The sequence below is a fragment of the Bactrocera neohumeralis genome, chromosome 3 (assembly GCF_024586455.1).
Source record: "Bactrocera neohumeralis isolate Rockhampton chromosome 3, APGP_CSIRO_Bneo_wtdbg2-racon-allhic-juicebox.fasta_v2, whole genome shotgun sequence".
Classification (NCBI taxonomy): domain Eukaryota; kingdom Metazoa; phylum Arthropoda; class Insecta; order Diptera; family Tephritidae; genus Bactrocera; species Bactrocera neohumeralis.
Genome location: NC_065920.1, coordinates 1490805 through 1508669, shown reverse-complemented (window position 1 = coordinate 1508669; position 17865 = coordinate 1490805). Strand labels below are relative to the sequence as shown.

The window sequence follows — 17865 nt, the reverse complement described above, 5'->3', positions numbered from 1 at the left end:
CGTTGTCAATTTTGTGAGATTGTTAAAATAGGTGTCGGAATCGGAATCAGAAAATTGTAAACCAGAATGAGCAATGGACGTGTGCGTGCGCGCCGTAGTTCCATAATCTCATCATTGTGTGAGTGTGAAAATTATAATATTTAAGATGATTTTAGACAACAGAACAAAAAATAATTATCACAAAGATAAGTGGATCCGGAAGATAAACATTTACAAAAATACATATTTGAAAAGTTTTGGTATTGAAGTAAATAGTCGCGAAAATAATGGCATAAATATAATTTGTACATAATATAAAGTGGAAAATGGGAAATTGTGCCGTGACATAAACCTACATACATACCAAATATAAGCGGAAGTGTGAAAATGCATCTGTATGATATTCTTGAATGTGGCTTGCTATCTTTGAGTATACATACTTTCATACATGTGTGTACATACTTATAAATATACCATTTGCACCCTATAAAGGAAAATTCAATAAATATTTGCACAACCAAATAGAACATATTTGGAAGTGATTGTAAAATATGAATATACATATATACATATACATATATATGTATATATGTATATATTATTGAAGTGAAACCATTAAAAAACGAAATGACCATTTAAGTGTAGATCATGAAAAAAATAACTGTGTACACGAAATAACGTCCGCAATTTTACTTAGTATTTTCTTTACATTCATATATTAATTCCTTTGTTTTAATCAAGAGTGTACCTTCTATTATAAAAAAAAATCTGTTATTTCATAGTAATGTTATTAAGTGAAGTGAATTGCATGTGTAAGTTGACCTTTCTTTTTAGATTAAGCAGGAGCGAATACTGCACAAGTAACGAAAAGCACGCTACCTCCGGCCAAACGGCAGAACTTCCATTAGCTTGTTCAATCAATTATAGCGAAACCAACAAAAATAAAATACTTTAATTCCAAAACAACATGCATATGTAGTTACATCAAATAAACCAAAGCAACATCAAACATATCCATCCGATTGCAATTCTAATAAAAATTAAGTCGTAAATAAATGCATACGAAGATAAAAAATTTAATTATTTACGATAGAAAAATTCTATTATAATGCAAAATAGACGTACTTTTGTAAGTTATTAATCATATAATACAAATTTCTAACTTGCTACAAAGTTTAAAAGTATTATCCACTCTTTATAAAATAAGTAGTATTGCTAAAATTTCGGCACCACGTAAGCATTTGTTAAAGAAACAATGGATTGGGTTATTCATGATGAACTCGGCATCACTGTCGGTCATGTGGCCAGTGGAGCCGCAGCATCTGCTATGGTAATCGGCGGTGTTATACCTTATGTACCGCAATATTTGGAAATAAAGAAAACACAAGATGCAGACGGATTTTCGCTTCATGTTTGTCTTGCGCTTTTGATTGCAAATTCCTTAAGGATCTTTTTCTGGTAAGTTTAAAACTTCATTTCTATGAATATACATAAAATACAAATATATTTATCGATGAGGTGTTCATTGACTATTTAGAATAATGTTGAACCAAATGATTAGGTAGCAGTAGTCAGTAATTTTTGTAAGACTGTAGAGCGCATGACAGGTAAATACCTATGCACGTGCCTATAGTTGTTGTAAATTACGATGCTGGAGTCCTCGCGCACTCCCTTTTGACTAGCATCCGAACTCGTTACATTTAGTAAGTGTGGTCAGTTTTTGACATAATTAGTATGACGTTCCCAAGGCAACATGAACAGAGCGTGCCCGAATTTGTACAACATAAAAAAACATGTTATGCTCTTATAAAATGATAACGACTACATATCTCTAAATTTGTTTACTGATAACTTTTTCACAAAATCATATTAAACTTATCTTAAGTAAATTGGGAATTTAACATACAAACATAGGCATATGTATGTATAAGCACAATAAAACAGGTATGACAGGTTCAATGCGAATTGCTAAGTGTATTTAGGAAATCCTGTTTGGTGAAGTATGAGTATTATGTACCCATATTGATAACACTCCCTTTTGCAGTGTATTTCTTCACTTGATATTTGCTAATTTAACATTTGAAATTCTTCTCACATTCACATTATCATGCTATGTACGGTTTGCTTTTGAAAACGATAGCTGAATATTAGAGGATATTTATTTCAATTACTTTACGCAAATAATTTTTCACTGTAAATATTTTAGTTATAGGCATTACATTTGAAATCCGTAAAATTACTATTTGAACGATTTTCGTTGAAAACAATAACGAAATCCACAGCTATAATCAGTTATAAAATATGGTGTTATAAAAGCGCGAACTGATAAAGCTTTACGCACCTCCAATTGTATCATTATCAATATACTATAATCTTATTTGCTACGCATGTGTGAGAATGTGCATATTTGGGTTTAGTAAATATGTACTTTCGGGTGAAAAGCCTCAAAACCTAAATAGTATTTGAAGCTAAATACACCATCTTTATGTTTATGTTATCGCATTGTGTTTTTCAACTCATACACATAAACCTGTCGCGAGCACCCTACATCTCACAAAATGAATGTAAACATTTCATTCTACATTTAATTTTGTAGGGGTTATCAAAGCAAAAAAATCTAGATCGTTTTCAAGGATCTTCTATTCGTTCAATAAATTATATTATTGAAACACTAGCCCGAATTCTCTCGCAAGGATGCCTTGAATATGAGTATGTACATACATACATATGTATGTAAATAGTTCGAATACGTTTCTGAAACCTTATCGTATTTTCCATCGACATGCAACACAATTATCTACATAGGTGTCTACTATATATTCACATCGTGTACGTACGAACACATTAGCAGGCTAACGACAGTAAACAGAAAGAATACATTAATGCGCACACGTTAATACAAAATGGTTGCGGCGAAAGATAATCGACTGCTGAATCCCTCGCTTTATCGCACAGGTTGATGATCTCATGAGGTTCTGAAGCACAAGCACGACAAAGACGAGTTAGAGTTGCACAAACAATGTTATATGCATATTATTACATACAGGTATATATGTATGTATGTTCATGTGTATGCATGAGTGCCTAAATGTTGATCATATAATATTTAATTTGGGCAAAAGTGTTGGTGTCAAAAACACTTCCGTCTATTGTTATAAGAAAAGCTGATAGAAAAGTAATAAAAAATATACAAAATAGAATGAATTTTGTGAATACATATGTACATATGTTAGTATGTTTGCAATTATATATGGAACGATTAACCATATATACATACTTATGGATATGAATACAAACATACATATGTACATGTGTATAACAGGAAAAGTGATCTGTCTACGGAGCGTGCTATCGTTTCGTATAATATTATCTCAGGTTTTCACTTCCATATTATCACATAATTCACAGTAGCACTTAACTACGCATTCATTTTATATAAACGTCAATAAAACTGTCGAAAACAACAAAAAAAACTTTTATTGTTTGCTTCTATCATTTCATTAACATTTGTCTGCTTAATTACCCTATTTTCATCTATCATTTGTATTTATTCACATTTCGCTTTCCACACATAAATACATATCTACTTTTTTAGAAGGTAAATATACATATTTACATTCTGGATACTCATATTCTTGATTCAAACGATAACTATCTGGCTCTTTTGATAAATGAAAATACCGTATTTTTTGATTTCTCTAGGAAAATCAATTGATCATGTATGTAATTATGTACATACATATATATACTATATGTATATGTGTATTACAAAAAAGATCATTCGGTTGTATGTAGAAAAATATATGTATGTATATGCACATATGTACATACATATGTACTTATATTGTATAATAACATTGTTTGCTCATTTCGATGAATTCAGCGGCCTTTATAACTATTAAGTCTGCCATTTTCTAGTTACTGCCCAGCAATATTTATCAAATAAAAATTGCATACACATTCAAATTATACTGACTCTTATCTGAAAACTTGTTGGTTTTTATTTCCACTGCCTGTCCTTAGATAGCAGACCAATGATAAGAAGCAAATTGCTTTTTATCAACTTCTAACTGGCACTCTATGATCTCTATATTGTTATTTGTATTATATTGTAGTACATAAATACATAAACAAAAGTGTTAAGTAAACTTAGATGACAGCGTTTGAACGAATTAAATGAATATAAGAAATAACAAACAATATTGAATTAATATTTCCAATAAAATTAAACTATATTACCATACTAAAACAATCGATAAAATACATACATACAAGATATTATACATACATATATACACACATACATACATACATACATATGTATTTGTAGTCCGCAATTGAAAACAAGTCTCCTTCCTAAACTCATTTCAAAACAATTTTCTGATCGAAGTTTAGCGACCATTAGCACAGAAGTCCGATACAAATCGATACTCAATTAATATAGTATAAGCAATTTATTTGCGTTAATAAAAGGTTATGAACATTAACAAATTTATCAGACGCCTTCTTACATACGTACATACACACATACATATAACATGACATAACATGGTGCATGCGTATGCGTAAAGCTGTTGACTAAAATCGGCGCAATTCTACCGTCTGCCAATCGGTCTATTGCCGCTAGCTGTTGTTGTTCCTAAGTAAGTGCTTACGAATATCTGTCGGCGCGCCAATAACGTCGGGCGACTGTCATTGCACTTGACCATGGCAGCTTGCAATTTCTATGACGAAAAGAAGCGTGGCCATTTAGCGATGACTCAGAAACCGGTCTCCACCACTCGTTGTTGTCAGTTAGTCAGCGCCAAACATGTTTCATATTAATCAACACACCATATTCGTCCAACTGAAGTTTGTGTCGGAAATCAGTGGCGCTGTCGCTATAAATAGTGCGTTTACGAAGCAGCATCGATATATTGACTATAAGCCAGTTTGAGTACATACATACTTGTACATACCTATATGTCGGAGAATTTTAGAATTGATATTTGCGTATTTTATATATGTATATATTTATATTTATACATATGTATTTCTCTAGGATTGTGAGTATTGTTTTTGAACTACTCTACAGTTAGAGCCTCTTACTAAGCCAAAAGATTGGTATTTACACAAAAATCCATTTGCGCATTACTGGAATTTCATTTATTATTTAGATGTTATCTATTTTTATCAGCTTTTTTTAAAGGTAATTAAAATATGCATTTGTATTTGTGCTGACCTTTCTACAAGGTCAATCGCAAGGAGTCAGCTTTGAACAAATCATTTCTAAACATATTTCTTGCTTTTTTCCTTTTAAGCGATAAAATGGGAGTGCCTTGGTAGGCGCTACTTGGGCGAGGTTAATTTCTGTCATTGTGATTCCATTAAAAGTGTGCCAGCGGCTTACTTTTCTCTACCCGACGCGATTTTTCTAATGAAACAAGAAGGCCAGCAAATACTAAAACACGCAAAGATATGTTTGGACGGGTGTGTTTTATGCAATACTACTCGTTTTTTGCTTAAAAGTTCTATAAAAAACATAAAATATACATATTTGTTTCAAAATATTGAATGAAACCTATTTGTGTCTATAAAATACACAATGCTGATAGAATGGCTTTAAAAGGCAAAGATATTCGAAATTTATATAATCATCGACATTTAAAATATGGTAACAACATCTTTCGTTTGGCCAAACGTGCATTGTATATAGAATATATGAATCTTGCATTTCCTTATAAATGTAATTACTAAATGCCAACAGATGTGGTTTTATCTGCGCTTTCAGATTTCATTGGGTTGTAGCGATAATGTAGTTGTATTAATAGAAAATCAGTAACAAATATATGTAATTATGACTATTTTTGGTTAGAAGAGCCAATGAGCTCATTTTTGCATAACAACAAAATGTATATTTTTAAAATCAGCTTTTCAACACAACACATCCAATTTCATAGCGCAACGCTAGAGAATTGAACAGAGGTCCAGTGAAATGTTTATGCCATGTCCAAAGTTTGTATGGTTTTATTTTTGTGCTTTTACTTAATGCTGTAGTATTTTTTCGATTATTTTCATTGCTGTTTGTACGTTTTGTTTCCATTTCGCTGAATCGCGCATTTTCGCGTCCATAATTTGCAATGCCGCATCGATTTTCTCATGCCACATGAGCTGTCAAGTGTGGCGTGAACCTGTTACAAGCTCAGCGAAATTGCACACATTCTTACCGCCACGGTTCGACCAGAGTTCACGTGGCTGGTGCTTCACGTTCCTACGCAGACTTACCTTTCCTTGACGTTGGATGTTATGTGTGTATTTCTTTTTAATTTTCATTTCGGTTACTTTAAAATGGTTTGTTGATTTGAGGGGTGAGTTGGGTTAGTGATAAAAACATCTTATTTCCAATTTCTCATACACATGGCATTCTATGTGCAGGTTACAGTGTACAGTGTAGGTTTAATTAATTAATGTTTAGTTCAATGCGTGCACTCTGTCCTCGTCCAGATTAAAATGTACGAAGGTAGTAAAGTTTTAAAAATTTGCAGGAGTGGGCTTGAAATTTTGCAGTTACCAATATATTTCCACTACATCGGTATCTGAAAGAAATTGGTATTTTCAGTTGCTGTGTGAATAGCATTCAAAGTTACTTTTTCCATCTGTTCAGAATGCGAAAATATGTTAGCCTTTTTATTTGACGAAAAATCCGAACTCCAACTTTTAGTAGAATCTATTTATGATACACATAATTACTATATTCCAAATATTAGCATTATTACCTAGTTTGGACTGCTATATGTGATAAGAATATTGATCGCATACCATTTTTATCAAAACCAAACGAACAATCGAAGTTCCATATAGCCAGGCTACAGTCGACGTCCCATTTTAGAAATTGATGATGACATATGTACTCACATTCACAGCTCATTTGTAATTGCTATGTGCTTGGAGTTTTTCACACGTACGTCCGATTCGAAATATTATGCCTCATTTATATTATAATTAGAAGAAAGAATAGCACGTAAGCTTCTATAACCACAATTTCATATTTTATAAATGTTTGCAGTTCTTAAACCAAGTGAAATTCTTCCCTTAGTAGTCACCATGAGCAATGCCAATCATAAACTTGGGGTTACATGAGATTATTAATTTAGTAATTAGTTTCGAGATTTTGCTCGTTTACTTGCTTTTACTTCTCAGAACAGTTAAATCAGATTTATTTTCTATTTTCATTGTTCATGAGAGGCGTCACTGAATTACATATTTGCGTATTATAAAGAAATCATGAACTTATCTTGAAATATGTTAAAAACCACAAGTTAGCCGGTCAATCTCGTGTATCTGCTGGCGAATTGTTGATAAATATGACACTAATATCATATTCTTATGCATGTAACATTGTATATGTAAGGATCTCTATATAAGATACGAGGCATTTAGAGAAATGTTTACTTGATTTTCATTGTTTGAGAACATCTCCGTATTATAAAGAAATCATGAAGTTTTCTTGAAATATGTTAAAAACCACAAGTTAGCCGGTCAATCTCGTGTGTTTTATGTATATAACATACGAGGTGGAAATGGAATTGAACATCTCCAAAACATCGATTTATCGCATTTTGACCGAACATTTAGGCTTACGAAAGGTGTGTGTACGGTTTGTTCCGCACAAATTGACTGACGACTAACAATTGCTTAGAATCCAACATTCGAAACACGATTATTTGACGAAAAATCACATTTTAACCATTAACCACGCCCCATATTCACCTGATATGACAGCGTGCGACTTCTTCCTTTTCGGAAAAATGCATTTGAACATGAAAGGAAAACGTTATGCAGACGTAGGCCATTCAAAAGACTTGCACCGACATATTGACGGCATACCGGCCAACGAGCTAAAACACTCGTTCGACTGCCTTTGGACCGTGCAAAAAACTGTATTGAAGCAGAACGAGACTATTTTGAATAAATAAATTGATTTTGCCGAAAACCCCATTTGTTCTGTTTTTATACACTGAACAGGGTATATTAAGTTTGTCAAGAAGTTTGTAACACCCAGAAGGAAGCGTAGGAGACCCCATTTAAGTATATATATAAATGATCATAATGATGAGCTGAGGCGATTAGCCTTGTCCGTCTGTCTGTCCGTCTGTATATATACGAACTAGTCCCTCAGTTTTTAAGATATCGTTTGAAATTTTGCAAACCTCATTTTCTCTTCAGAAGCTGCTCATTTGTCGGAACCGCCGATATCGGACCACTATAACATATAGCTGCCATACAAACTGAATGATCGGAATCAAATGCTTGCATGGGAAACTTCCTCATTTGACGTGGTATCTTCACGAAATTTAACATGGATTACTGCTTCTATACAAACTGAACACATAGTTACTAAAATAAATGCACCTGTGAAGGGTATATTAGCTTCGGTGCAGCTGAAGTTAACGTTTTTTCTTGTTTTTTTTTTTAAAGTCCTGTTTACTTTGAAACGCACCTTGTACATATGTATGTATATGTAAGGATCTGTATTTATTGGGTATTCTTTTCGGAGGCATATAATGCCTTAGAGATATTTATATTTCCATCAATCTAAATTGCAAACATAAATAGTACCAGTATTAGAGTCAATGGTGAACGGCACAGAAAAATAGACACATCTTGCATTCCTCACGTCAATATCAAGCGTCTAAGTGCTGAATGGTTCCATCAGGCGCAAACAGCAGTCCAACGCATAAAACCATAAATTCATTGAGATTGACTTTTGATGACCGAATCATAAATATAAAATGCCAATTCTTCGGTCTTATGATATATGTTTATAGACCAGACGTCTGTGTTGATAATCTCACTTTGGTTAGTTATTTGGAAAATTAGTCGTCATCTGAGTTTTACTATAAATAAAAGTCCTATACCTTTAAAAAAACACCCTGTACATATGTATATGGAAATGTATGGCATGCATCTGTACATATACAATGCACTCTCTTGCGTCACTCAACTCTATTCTTAACTTGCACCAGAATAATAAGTGATAAATAGCTGTATAATGTAGTAGATAATTCAGAAAAGAAAACCTCAGCGCAAGAGTAATAAATCTGTGATAACAAGTGTATACATTAACGCTGGAGTACTAACAATGAATGGGCTGTTCAATATGGCTTTTCATCATTTTTACGTAAATTGTTGGACAATGCGATAGTTATCTCCCGGAAATACTCCGATAAGGACAAGCAGGGTGTGCACCAAACAATTCGAGACAAATTTCGTATAACCAAACGCAAGATTCATTTGTTTCTTTGTCTCAGATGAGAGATGCTCCAATGTTTGTAGTAAAATAAGCTGGAAAAAGAGTCTTGAAGAAGCGACAAATGAAGCAGTATAGATTTATCTATATCCTATATGATATGATGGATGATGAGACAAACCTCACATATTCCCACCCTCTTCCCACTATTCGCCACCTACATACCTATTCAGAGTTAAATACACATCGTTACGCCACTTGCTTACCAAATGCCTTAGTTTACTGTGGAATGCTTGTACATGAACCGATTATAGTACGTGGATGAAACCTAAAGCTTTGCTGATTAATACTTAAAATTCCTAGCCGCAATTAATGTGGATTCTCTCTTTCTGTGTTGGTGTGCACTTAGGTAAACAATACTATGTGACTGCACCAAAGAGCGCCGCTGCTAATCCACCATTCGCAAAGCGCTCTACAATAAATAGCTGCATTCAGTTCAGTTCCAAAGCATTGCTTAAGTTGCAATTTATGTGTGCATGTATTTGTAGCATTTTACCACATTAATCTAGCGGCGAGCTCATCATGCAAAACTCATTCACGAACGTCGAATAAATATATTGTATGTGGAAGAACGCACGAATCCTCTACATGAAGCGGATAAATTGTAATGTGTGCTTGAAGCATATAAAATTCTAAATAACCAATAGGCACTAATAATGTAGAGCGAGTGTGATGCCAACGCACGACGATTTTGGCACAGATATACGTACTTGAAAATACGCTATAAGTTTGTTTGTAGCGTTGACTGACGTTGCGTACTTGGTCTTGCGGTATGGAAGCGGATAATGTAACACATAAATTCCATTGTCGGCATTCGTGTGGGCATAGGTTGGTTTTTGACGACATTCCACGTGAATACTCCTCATCATCACCTTCAAGAGAGCAAGAGAAAAACCCTTGAAACTCGTCGATACAAATGAACAAAAATTTAGGCGAAACTGTAGTAATTTAATGGAATTGTGTGTGTGTATGTTTGCATATGTTGCTTTCAACTCAAACTAAGATTTACAGTTAGTTAAATATATCTCTCGAATACGCTTTCGCTTTGTTAAAATTAGTTATGCTATTTATGTGCCTGCTTGTGGGCGCAAGTGCCAGTTTTCTCAAGTGTAAGCGCCATGGGAGCGGCCCCATGCGTGGGCGCCTCAGGAAACAACCTTGTAAACGACAACGGCGCATTCACACAAATATTGAATAACAAAGTCGCTATTTATGTGGCATCTCAGTGCATTAGCATTACCACAAACCACAGGAGGTTTTCTCACCTCCCATATTCGCGTAAGAGCGTAAGATATCCTGTTGAGATTGATGTACACAGCTTTCTGGATTTATTTCCATGCAACAGCCTCGAGTATTTAAATTACGCTTATTGTTATGTGCTTAAGAAAGCATTCCGTTTCATAACTTTTTTGCATTAATTACCCCCCAAAGTCACTAAAAATGTCTTGATTGTTAAAATATTGCACTAAAAAGGCATATAAGAGCTATAAATTAATAACGAAGGAGCTTTACCCTCGTGCTGTGCATACTCAAGTTTCGGAATTACAAACAAAAATGTTCTGATTAGGTAGAAAAACTAGTGAGAAAGTGGCGAAATTGACTTTTGCTTCTGGTTTTTCAGTGTCTGCAGATTAATAGCTGCTATAATTAGACTACAATGATAATACTCACAATTTCAGTAAGCATACACTCGGTTGTAAGGCAACTTATTTATGGACAATGAAGCTGTTCCAAATTGTTATTACCTACATTAACGAATGTGTGAATGTTGTCCATACAAGCTCAAAGTCGTAGCATCAGAAAGTCGCCTGTAATTAATTTTAAACTAATGTAATTACGTAAAGTTATCGTGCAAAGACATAAACTCGAAGAATTCTAAGAATTTTCCTATCAATTTTAAATTTTGTAATTGAGTATATGTTTATACTCCATTGTAGGCAATTTTTCACAAGACCCTTGGATACCCGATAATTTCGAAGTAATTTCCAACGGTTACACTAATATGTTTATTGTGTCGAAGATGGACCACATGCCGAGTTGTACCGGGCTTAAATGCCAATTTATCTGATATGCCCGAGATATGGGAATTTTTAACTGAAGTTATCGGTTGCGCACATGAACGAACATAGCTTAACATGTAATTTAATTCATGTTTTTATATCGCGCCTCAACCTTATTTCTGTGTTCAAATCATTTTATTTGACTCAAACGCGCTCCCTAAACGCAGATGTATATCTTACATATGTATGTAAATATATGTATATTTGTACATTGTCAGTCGTACACATAATACTAGTGCGCGCATAGCCTATTTTTACATACATTTATTTGCATCTATCGATTTTCTGTGTACAAGACCTCACCTAACGGCTCGGATATACAAATATACTTTGTGCTGCAAGCCGTATAGACATTTTATCCGGTTTAGAAGCGAACGTCTAATGTTTCGCACAACCACATGGTGTTGAACGTGCTATTTCAGTAAGCATTTGCCTTGCTTGTGAAAGTGGAATTATCGCGGAGGGCAGCTTACTATATATTTTCAACCTGGATCTGTGCTTCAGTCAAGACCAACAAATTTTCTAACAAACAAACCGTACTCATGCTGACAAATATACTTTACCAGCATAATTCACGACTCATTACGAACATGCATTTCAAGACTTAAAGCGATATATCCTGATTTACAACTGAAAATGTGCATAAAAACGTCGAGGGCAATCCTTAACGCCAGCCAACACCGTCGCTGCTGTGTTGGCATATATTTTTAGGCGCGCTCTTTAAGGGGTGCAAATGTTGCACTGGAATGCGGCAACTGACGTTTTGACCCAGTTTACTTATTCTACCGTATCGCTCTCGCTGGTACACTTTACATAGGAGTATTATTATTGCATCGTTCTACAAAGCCACACTATACATAAAAAAACACACATTCATACATATGTATGCATATATAGCTGTGTGTAACAGTATTTTGTCTGAGTCTCCACACTTTTGCTTTTGCGCCAAACTAGGCTGTCTCACTTCATATTGCTGCTAATATTGCCGTCCAACAGTTTTATGCTCGCGACGCGGGTAAAAAACCCGAAAATCTCCGTTTCAGACATGAAAAGGATTCATAAAAATTCGTCTTTGGAAGTCACCGGTATGTGGAGGTAATAATTCCTCTTGTGTATATAATAATATATGCCCATGCATTGGTGTAAATACAATCACTTCTATTTCCGTTTGTCTGCGCTTCCGTTTTTCAATTTGCTGATAACCCTTTCACATGACTTATCATTTCAAACGGCTACACAAAAGCATGTTTTTTTAATAAATAACATAAAGCCGTCTTATCAGGCACATAAACACATACATAACCTACACCCATAGACAACAGAATAATGTTATAACAGCTTTTCTGCCATCATAATAAATAGCTTTAACTAAGCAAAGAGTGTATTTTACTCAATATTTGCTTTAATTATATGTATGTATGTACATATGTATTTGACCATGTCATAAAGATAAAATAGGAAGCTGACATTTAATTAAATCTTGATTAACCATCGTCTCAGTACTTTGGTGTGTTAAAAGCTGCCTTACAGAAACAGGCGGTCGCGAGTGTTGGTGATCTATCGAGATAAGGAAGAGATAATATTATTCATAAATATCTAACATTATTTTTTACTATGTATACAAAAATCGAAAGATCAAATGATTTCCTCGTTGTCAAAAATGCACCTAAATGCCGGCAAACAATCCTGAAATATTATAATCAAAGCTAAGTGATGCCTTCTACGATCAAGTGGGGGACTTTATAAAAATAGATATAAGATTCCCAAACATTGCCTTTGGGTCCCCAAACGCGACGTATGTATATAACATGCGTGTGGGGGTCCCTTGAAACCACACATTTCTAAAATGCTAAAGACGAAAGAGCGATTGCTTATATAAATCGAAACAAGTTTAGAAATAAATTATTAACATTTTGTGATGTTAAACAAAAGTTATTTTAATTAGACGTGTGTTCTGCAAATAAAAAAAATGCTTGCAGCAGGTCTCTCTTGTGCACGCAACCGTTCACACGTTACGACATAGCTACCTCACGTGGCTTAATACATACATACATTTGTACATATTTATTACGTATGTATGCACATTAGTATTTGGTACGCATAGTTACTTGTATAAGGTAAAATAGCAAAGTTACCGCATAAAGCAAAACGAATTTATTCCTTTCCAAATTGCTGTAGCCGATTGTACTTTAATTGCCTTATATACATACATACATATGTATGCCTGTTAGAATAGTATATATGTATATATAAAAGATTTTATAAATAAAAAAATTTTGTTGTTCGGTTGCAGGTTTTCCAAGCAATATGAGCTTCCGCTTCTTGTTCAAAGTGTTGTGATGAACATAACCATGTTCCTTATGATCCATCTATGCGTTAAAGTGAAAAGAATGAATGCTTCAAATAGGGAACTTACTTTTTCGGGTAAGTGCACTATGAGCTGGCCATATTCAATATGGCCACAAGTAACGTTCGAACTAATAATGACTTATTTCGCAGCCGATGATCTGCGTCTACCAAAAGTAACGACCGACACTGATACTGCAGGTTCAGTTTCCACAGATGCCGGCGTTTTGAAACGTGCTCGCTCGAGGCACTATTTAAACGGTAAGTACGCACCTGCGTATGTATGCCTATCAACTAAAATTTAACTTCAAAGCATATTGTCCAAAATAATCATTTCAGATCTCGACTACAAATATTTTTGGAATTGGAGCGATTTTCAATCGTATTTAGACTTTATGCTCGTTGTTTGGGCAATCGGGGCAGCTATCACATATCTAATGTTATCAATTACGTGGTTTATGGAGGCAGTTGGCTTTTGTGCCGTTTTCACAGAGGCTATGTTAGGTGAGTATATACAAACCCACAGTAAATTATCAGTTATAAAAATGTAACGAATATTGAAATTTATTTACGTAGGAGCGCCACAATTTCTACGAAACTTTAAGAATAAATCAACTTATGGAATGAGCATCCAAATGGTCATCATGTGGACGCTAGGTGATATGTTTAAGACTGGCTATTTTATTGTTAGGGAATCTCCAACACAATTTTGGATTTGTGGCACACTTCAGGTGAGTGAACAAGTAGTATTATTCGATTATGTTTATCCACAGTTTAATTGTAATTATTTTTTCTTTAAAAATGTGTCATTATTATTACATCTTTTGGCCTTCATACTCATTTAACTTTTTTTGTTTTTGTTTTTAAGTATATTTTTGAATAACCACAAACCAATTCTAATTGTTTTTGTATTTCTAATTGTTATTGTAGGTTAGCTTAGATATTGCAATTCTTCTGCAAGTGTGGTTCTATAGGAAGAATACCAAGGCACGAGATATGCGTCGCGGAGATTAGCAGTTTGCCCCCGAAGAACAACCGCAACAAACACAAAACAATCCACATGATATTCACACTCAAACCAATACCACGGACATCAACCAATCTCTCGCTATAAGCCCTACAAGTAGCGGGGATGATCATCTACTGACCGCAAATGCCGATAATGAACATTTTAACGACTATGGAAATACCGCATATAAAAAATATCATGATAACAGAGCCTTCCAATATCACCATAATAATAATACACTTTCGAAAATAAAAGGGTTATCCAATGTCATGCCAACTGACGAAAACTACGCATTAGATGCCGTGGTAATTGTCAAAAATTCCAATGGCATACTGAGAAACTCATCCAGTCGATCGAGATCTGATTTTCCAATTGATATGGGGTCGGTGACCGTGGAAGCTGATGGCAGAGCACGTCGCAGATGTCGGTGTCAACACAATGATGTAGTGCGGCAGCGTCATAACGCTACACAAACACCAGGCTCTATAGTAAACTGCAGTCAATTGATAAATTGTCACAGTCATAGCGCATCAATTAATTGTTGTGGAAATAGAAAATCTACTGACTGTTGCAGCCTAATAAGTGGTGATTTAAAATCCGGTGAAATGTCTTCTCACTGCCACATCACACATCATTGTCACCATTATTCCCCGGGTAGTGGTAGAGGCGGAGAGAAACGCAGCAATAAGCCATGTGGGTGTAATAATCGAATAAAAAATCGACATCATCATTCTCACCATCATAGGCACCGGCATCACCGCTATCGTTACTTGCAATCGGAATATCAGCAACAGGATAAACCCATCCGCCAACTTCCAGGTTATAACAGTAAGTCTTCCTTTGATTCCAGTGATGATCTACAACAATCTGGCCTTGAAAATCCGCAAGAACGTTTGCAAGAGATTGCAATTGAAATTGATGCAGCCACATTGACTGAAGATAACACAAGCACTGCCACCTCAAATTTTGCGTATAAAATGGCGAAGGCTAACATAGCGCCGATAATAATGGCGCCAATACACGATAACGATGAGGATGACAAGAAACAACGGAGAAAATATCATGGTCATCGAAGTGATTCCATGAACTCAAGCAGTACTGGGGAAACTGATGAATTGTCTCATAGAATTTCCGGTGTGAAACATAAGAAGACAGGTAAGTCATAATATGGCCTTTATCCATCATATCATTCTGAATTAATTCAAAAAAAGAGAATATCATATGAACTATATACATATACATTGTTTTTCAGATTGTGATAACACTCCAATTTGGGCTGAATCTAATATCGATAGACATGCAGCTACTGTTATACCACACTTATCATGCTGTAAGGACTCTCAGTGTCGGGCCAAGAGTAGAGAGGCCAACAAACTCGACGCGGCGCATAACGAATGTGTTAGAATTCAGCGCAAACAATTCAAGGCGAGTGGAGCAGAAGAATGTTGCAGCACTTGTTCACATTGTTCAGATTGTTCCTGCCAGAATGCAGATGCCACTAGTTGCAGTAGTTTTGATGAATTGGATGCAGACGACCATGATGAGGAACGACGGATCGCACCCCATGAACTAGTGGTCTCAGCAGAATGTCATCGCTGCAATTTTCACCACGCATCTACAACGTCAACTGGAGATGAAGCAGAAGAGGAGGACGGTGGTGCAGAAGATAAATTGACCGCAAAAATTACCAAGCATGCGGAGCGATCCATGCAGGATAACAATGCTACAGACAGTTCTGCGCATACGAGTCGAAGAAGCAGTGCAAGTTATTGCTCCTGTCATTCAAATAGTTGTTATTGTTGTGAATGTAATTGCGCAGCTGTTGTTGAGGACGACGGCGACTCAACAACTGGTCAGATGCTTACCGCGAGGGACCATCCCTCCACAGCCTTAACATCGGCTACCGAATTTGATGCAGAACACTCAAGTACACTGACACCATTAACAAATGCTTCATCCGCTGTGTCAACGCCTGGTGCGGAAGACGCTGATGTAACCCTACGCAGTTTGACCAATACTTTAGCCGATGACATTTGCTCCTCTCCGAGCCAATCTGCAGAGTATTTCTCACTCTCTTCCAACAATCAGCATAGCCATTTTTCTCCTACAGAAACACCTACTCATAGAGCAATAAAGACACCAAGCGAAATCAACACAGCCGAAACTTTATCTAAATGTAATTTAGATAAATCGGTTGATTCAGGAGAGCTTGGTAAAAAACCATGCAAACACTACACCAAACATCATCGTCATAAACGCCCGACTTCTCCTCTGGACTGCTATTTATGACGAAGTGTTTCGCTGGTCGCGTGGCCAGCGATCGATGTGAACTCGCTCCTTCAGCAGACTATAAGAAAGACGGCCGTTCTACACGAACCTCCAACAGCGCGGCCAACAGAAACACAAGGTAAGTAAAAATTTATACACTCAATAGACGTTTTTCATTAACGATTATACACATTTTGCAGGGTCGGAACTACAACACCGAAAGGGTACAAGACATGGAAGTAATGATAGTTCCTCGGCCACGTTGACCCCATCAATTACAACAATTATCAAATACCCACCAATGAACAGTGCAGCTGGTAGTTCCACAGCTTCAGCCACACCACAGCAGATATCATTGCAATCGCTAAACGCTGTCTCAACTGTCACGGCCATTTGTGGCAGTAACGGCGCCTCTGTGGTAACTACCGCATCAGCACCCAGTAGTGGTCGAGTGAAGCGAACTTCCAAATTTTCACCTGCTTCTACAGAGGCATTCAACTGTGACCCTATACTCTTTGGTCAGGAACGCAGATCAACCGAAATTATCTTATAGCCATGTGGCAAGAATGGGGGATACAAACCAAGAACTAATGCCTAGAGTGCCATACTTATCTGAAGTTTCGCGGTCTGAAAATATTATGCCTCGGCTGACTCTATTTAAATACGACCATGTTATACATCTCGTAGTTTAATGACGATTATCTATTAGTTTCTTTTTGCAAGCTTGCTAGTCACTGTTTTGAAATATTTAATTGGGCTGATCACTTTGTTGTTCAAACACATGTACATGATTATCATATAAATCCGAATTTTTTTTAATACTTTACAATGCCTATACAGAACGGAAGATTTGAAAAAAGGTAAATTCTGAAATTCGGCATTCTGTGCGATCATCTAAAACTTGATCTTTTACA

General features: G+C 35.6%; 1 protein-coding gene across 1 annotated transcript; it reads left to right on the top strand.

Annotated features, from left to right (window-relative positions):
* The first annotated feature begins 11 nt into the window (after positions 1 to 11).
* Positions 12 to 16972, top strand: LOC126752030 (uncharacterized). Its single transcript, XM_050462554.1, is given in 8 exon segments — positions 12 to 118; positions 1190 to 1437; positions 13622 to 13752; positions 13828 to 13935; positions 14014 to 14178; positions 14251 to 14405; positions 14605 to 15838; positions 15936 to 16972. Coding segments are annotated over 7 exon segments (3033 nt in total). The 5' UTR covers positions 12 to 118; positions 1190 to 1234.
* The last annotated feature ends 893 nt before the right edge of the window (positions 16973 to 17865 follow it).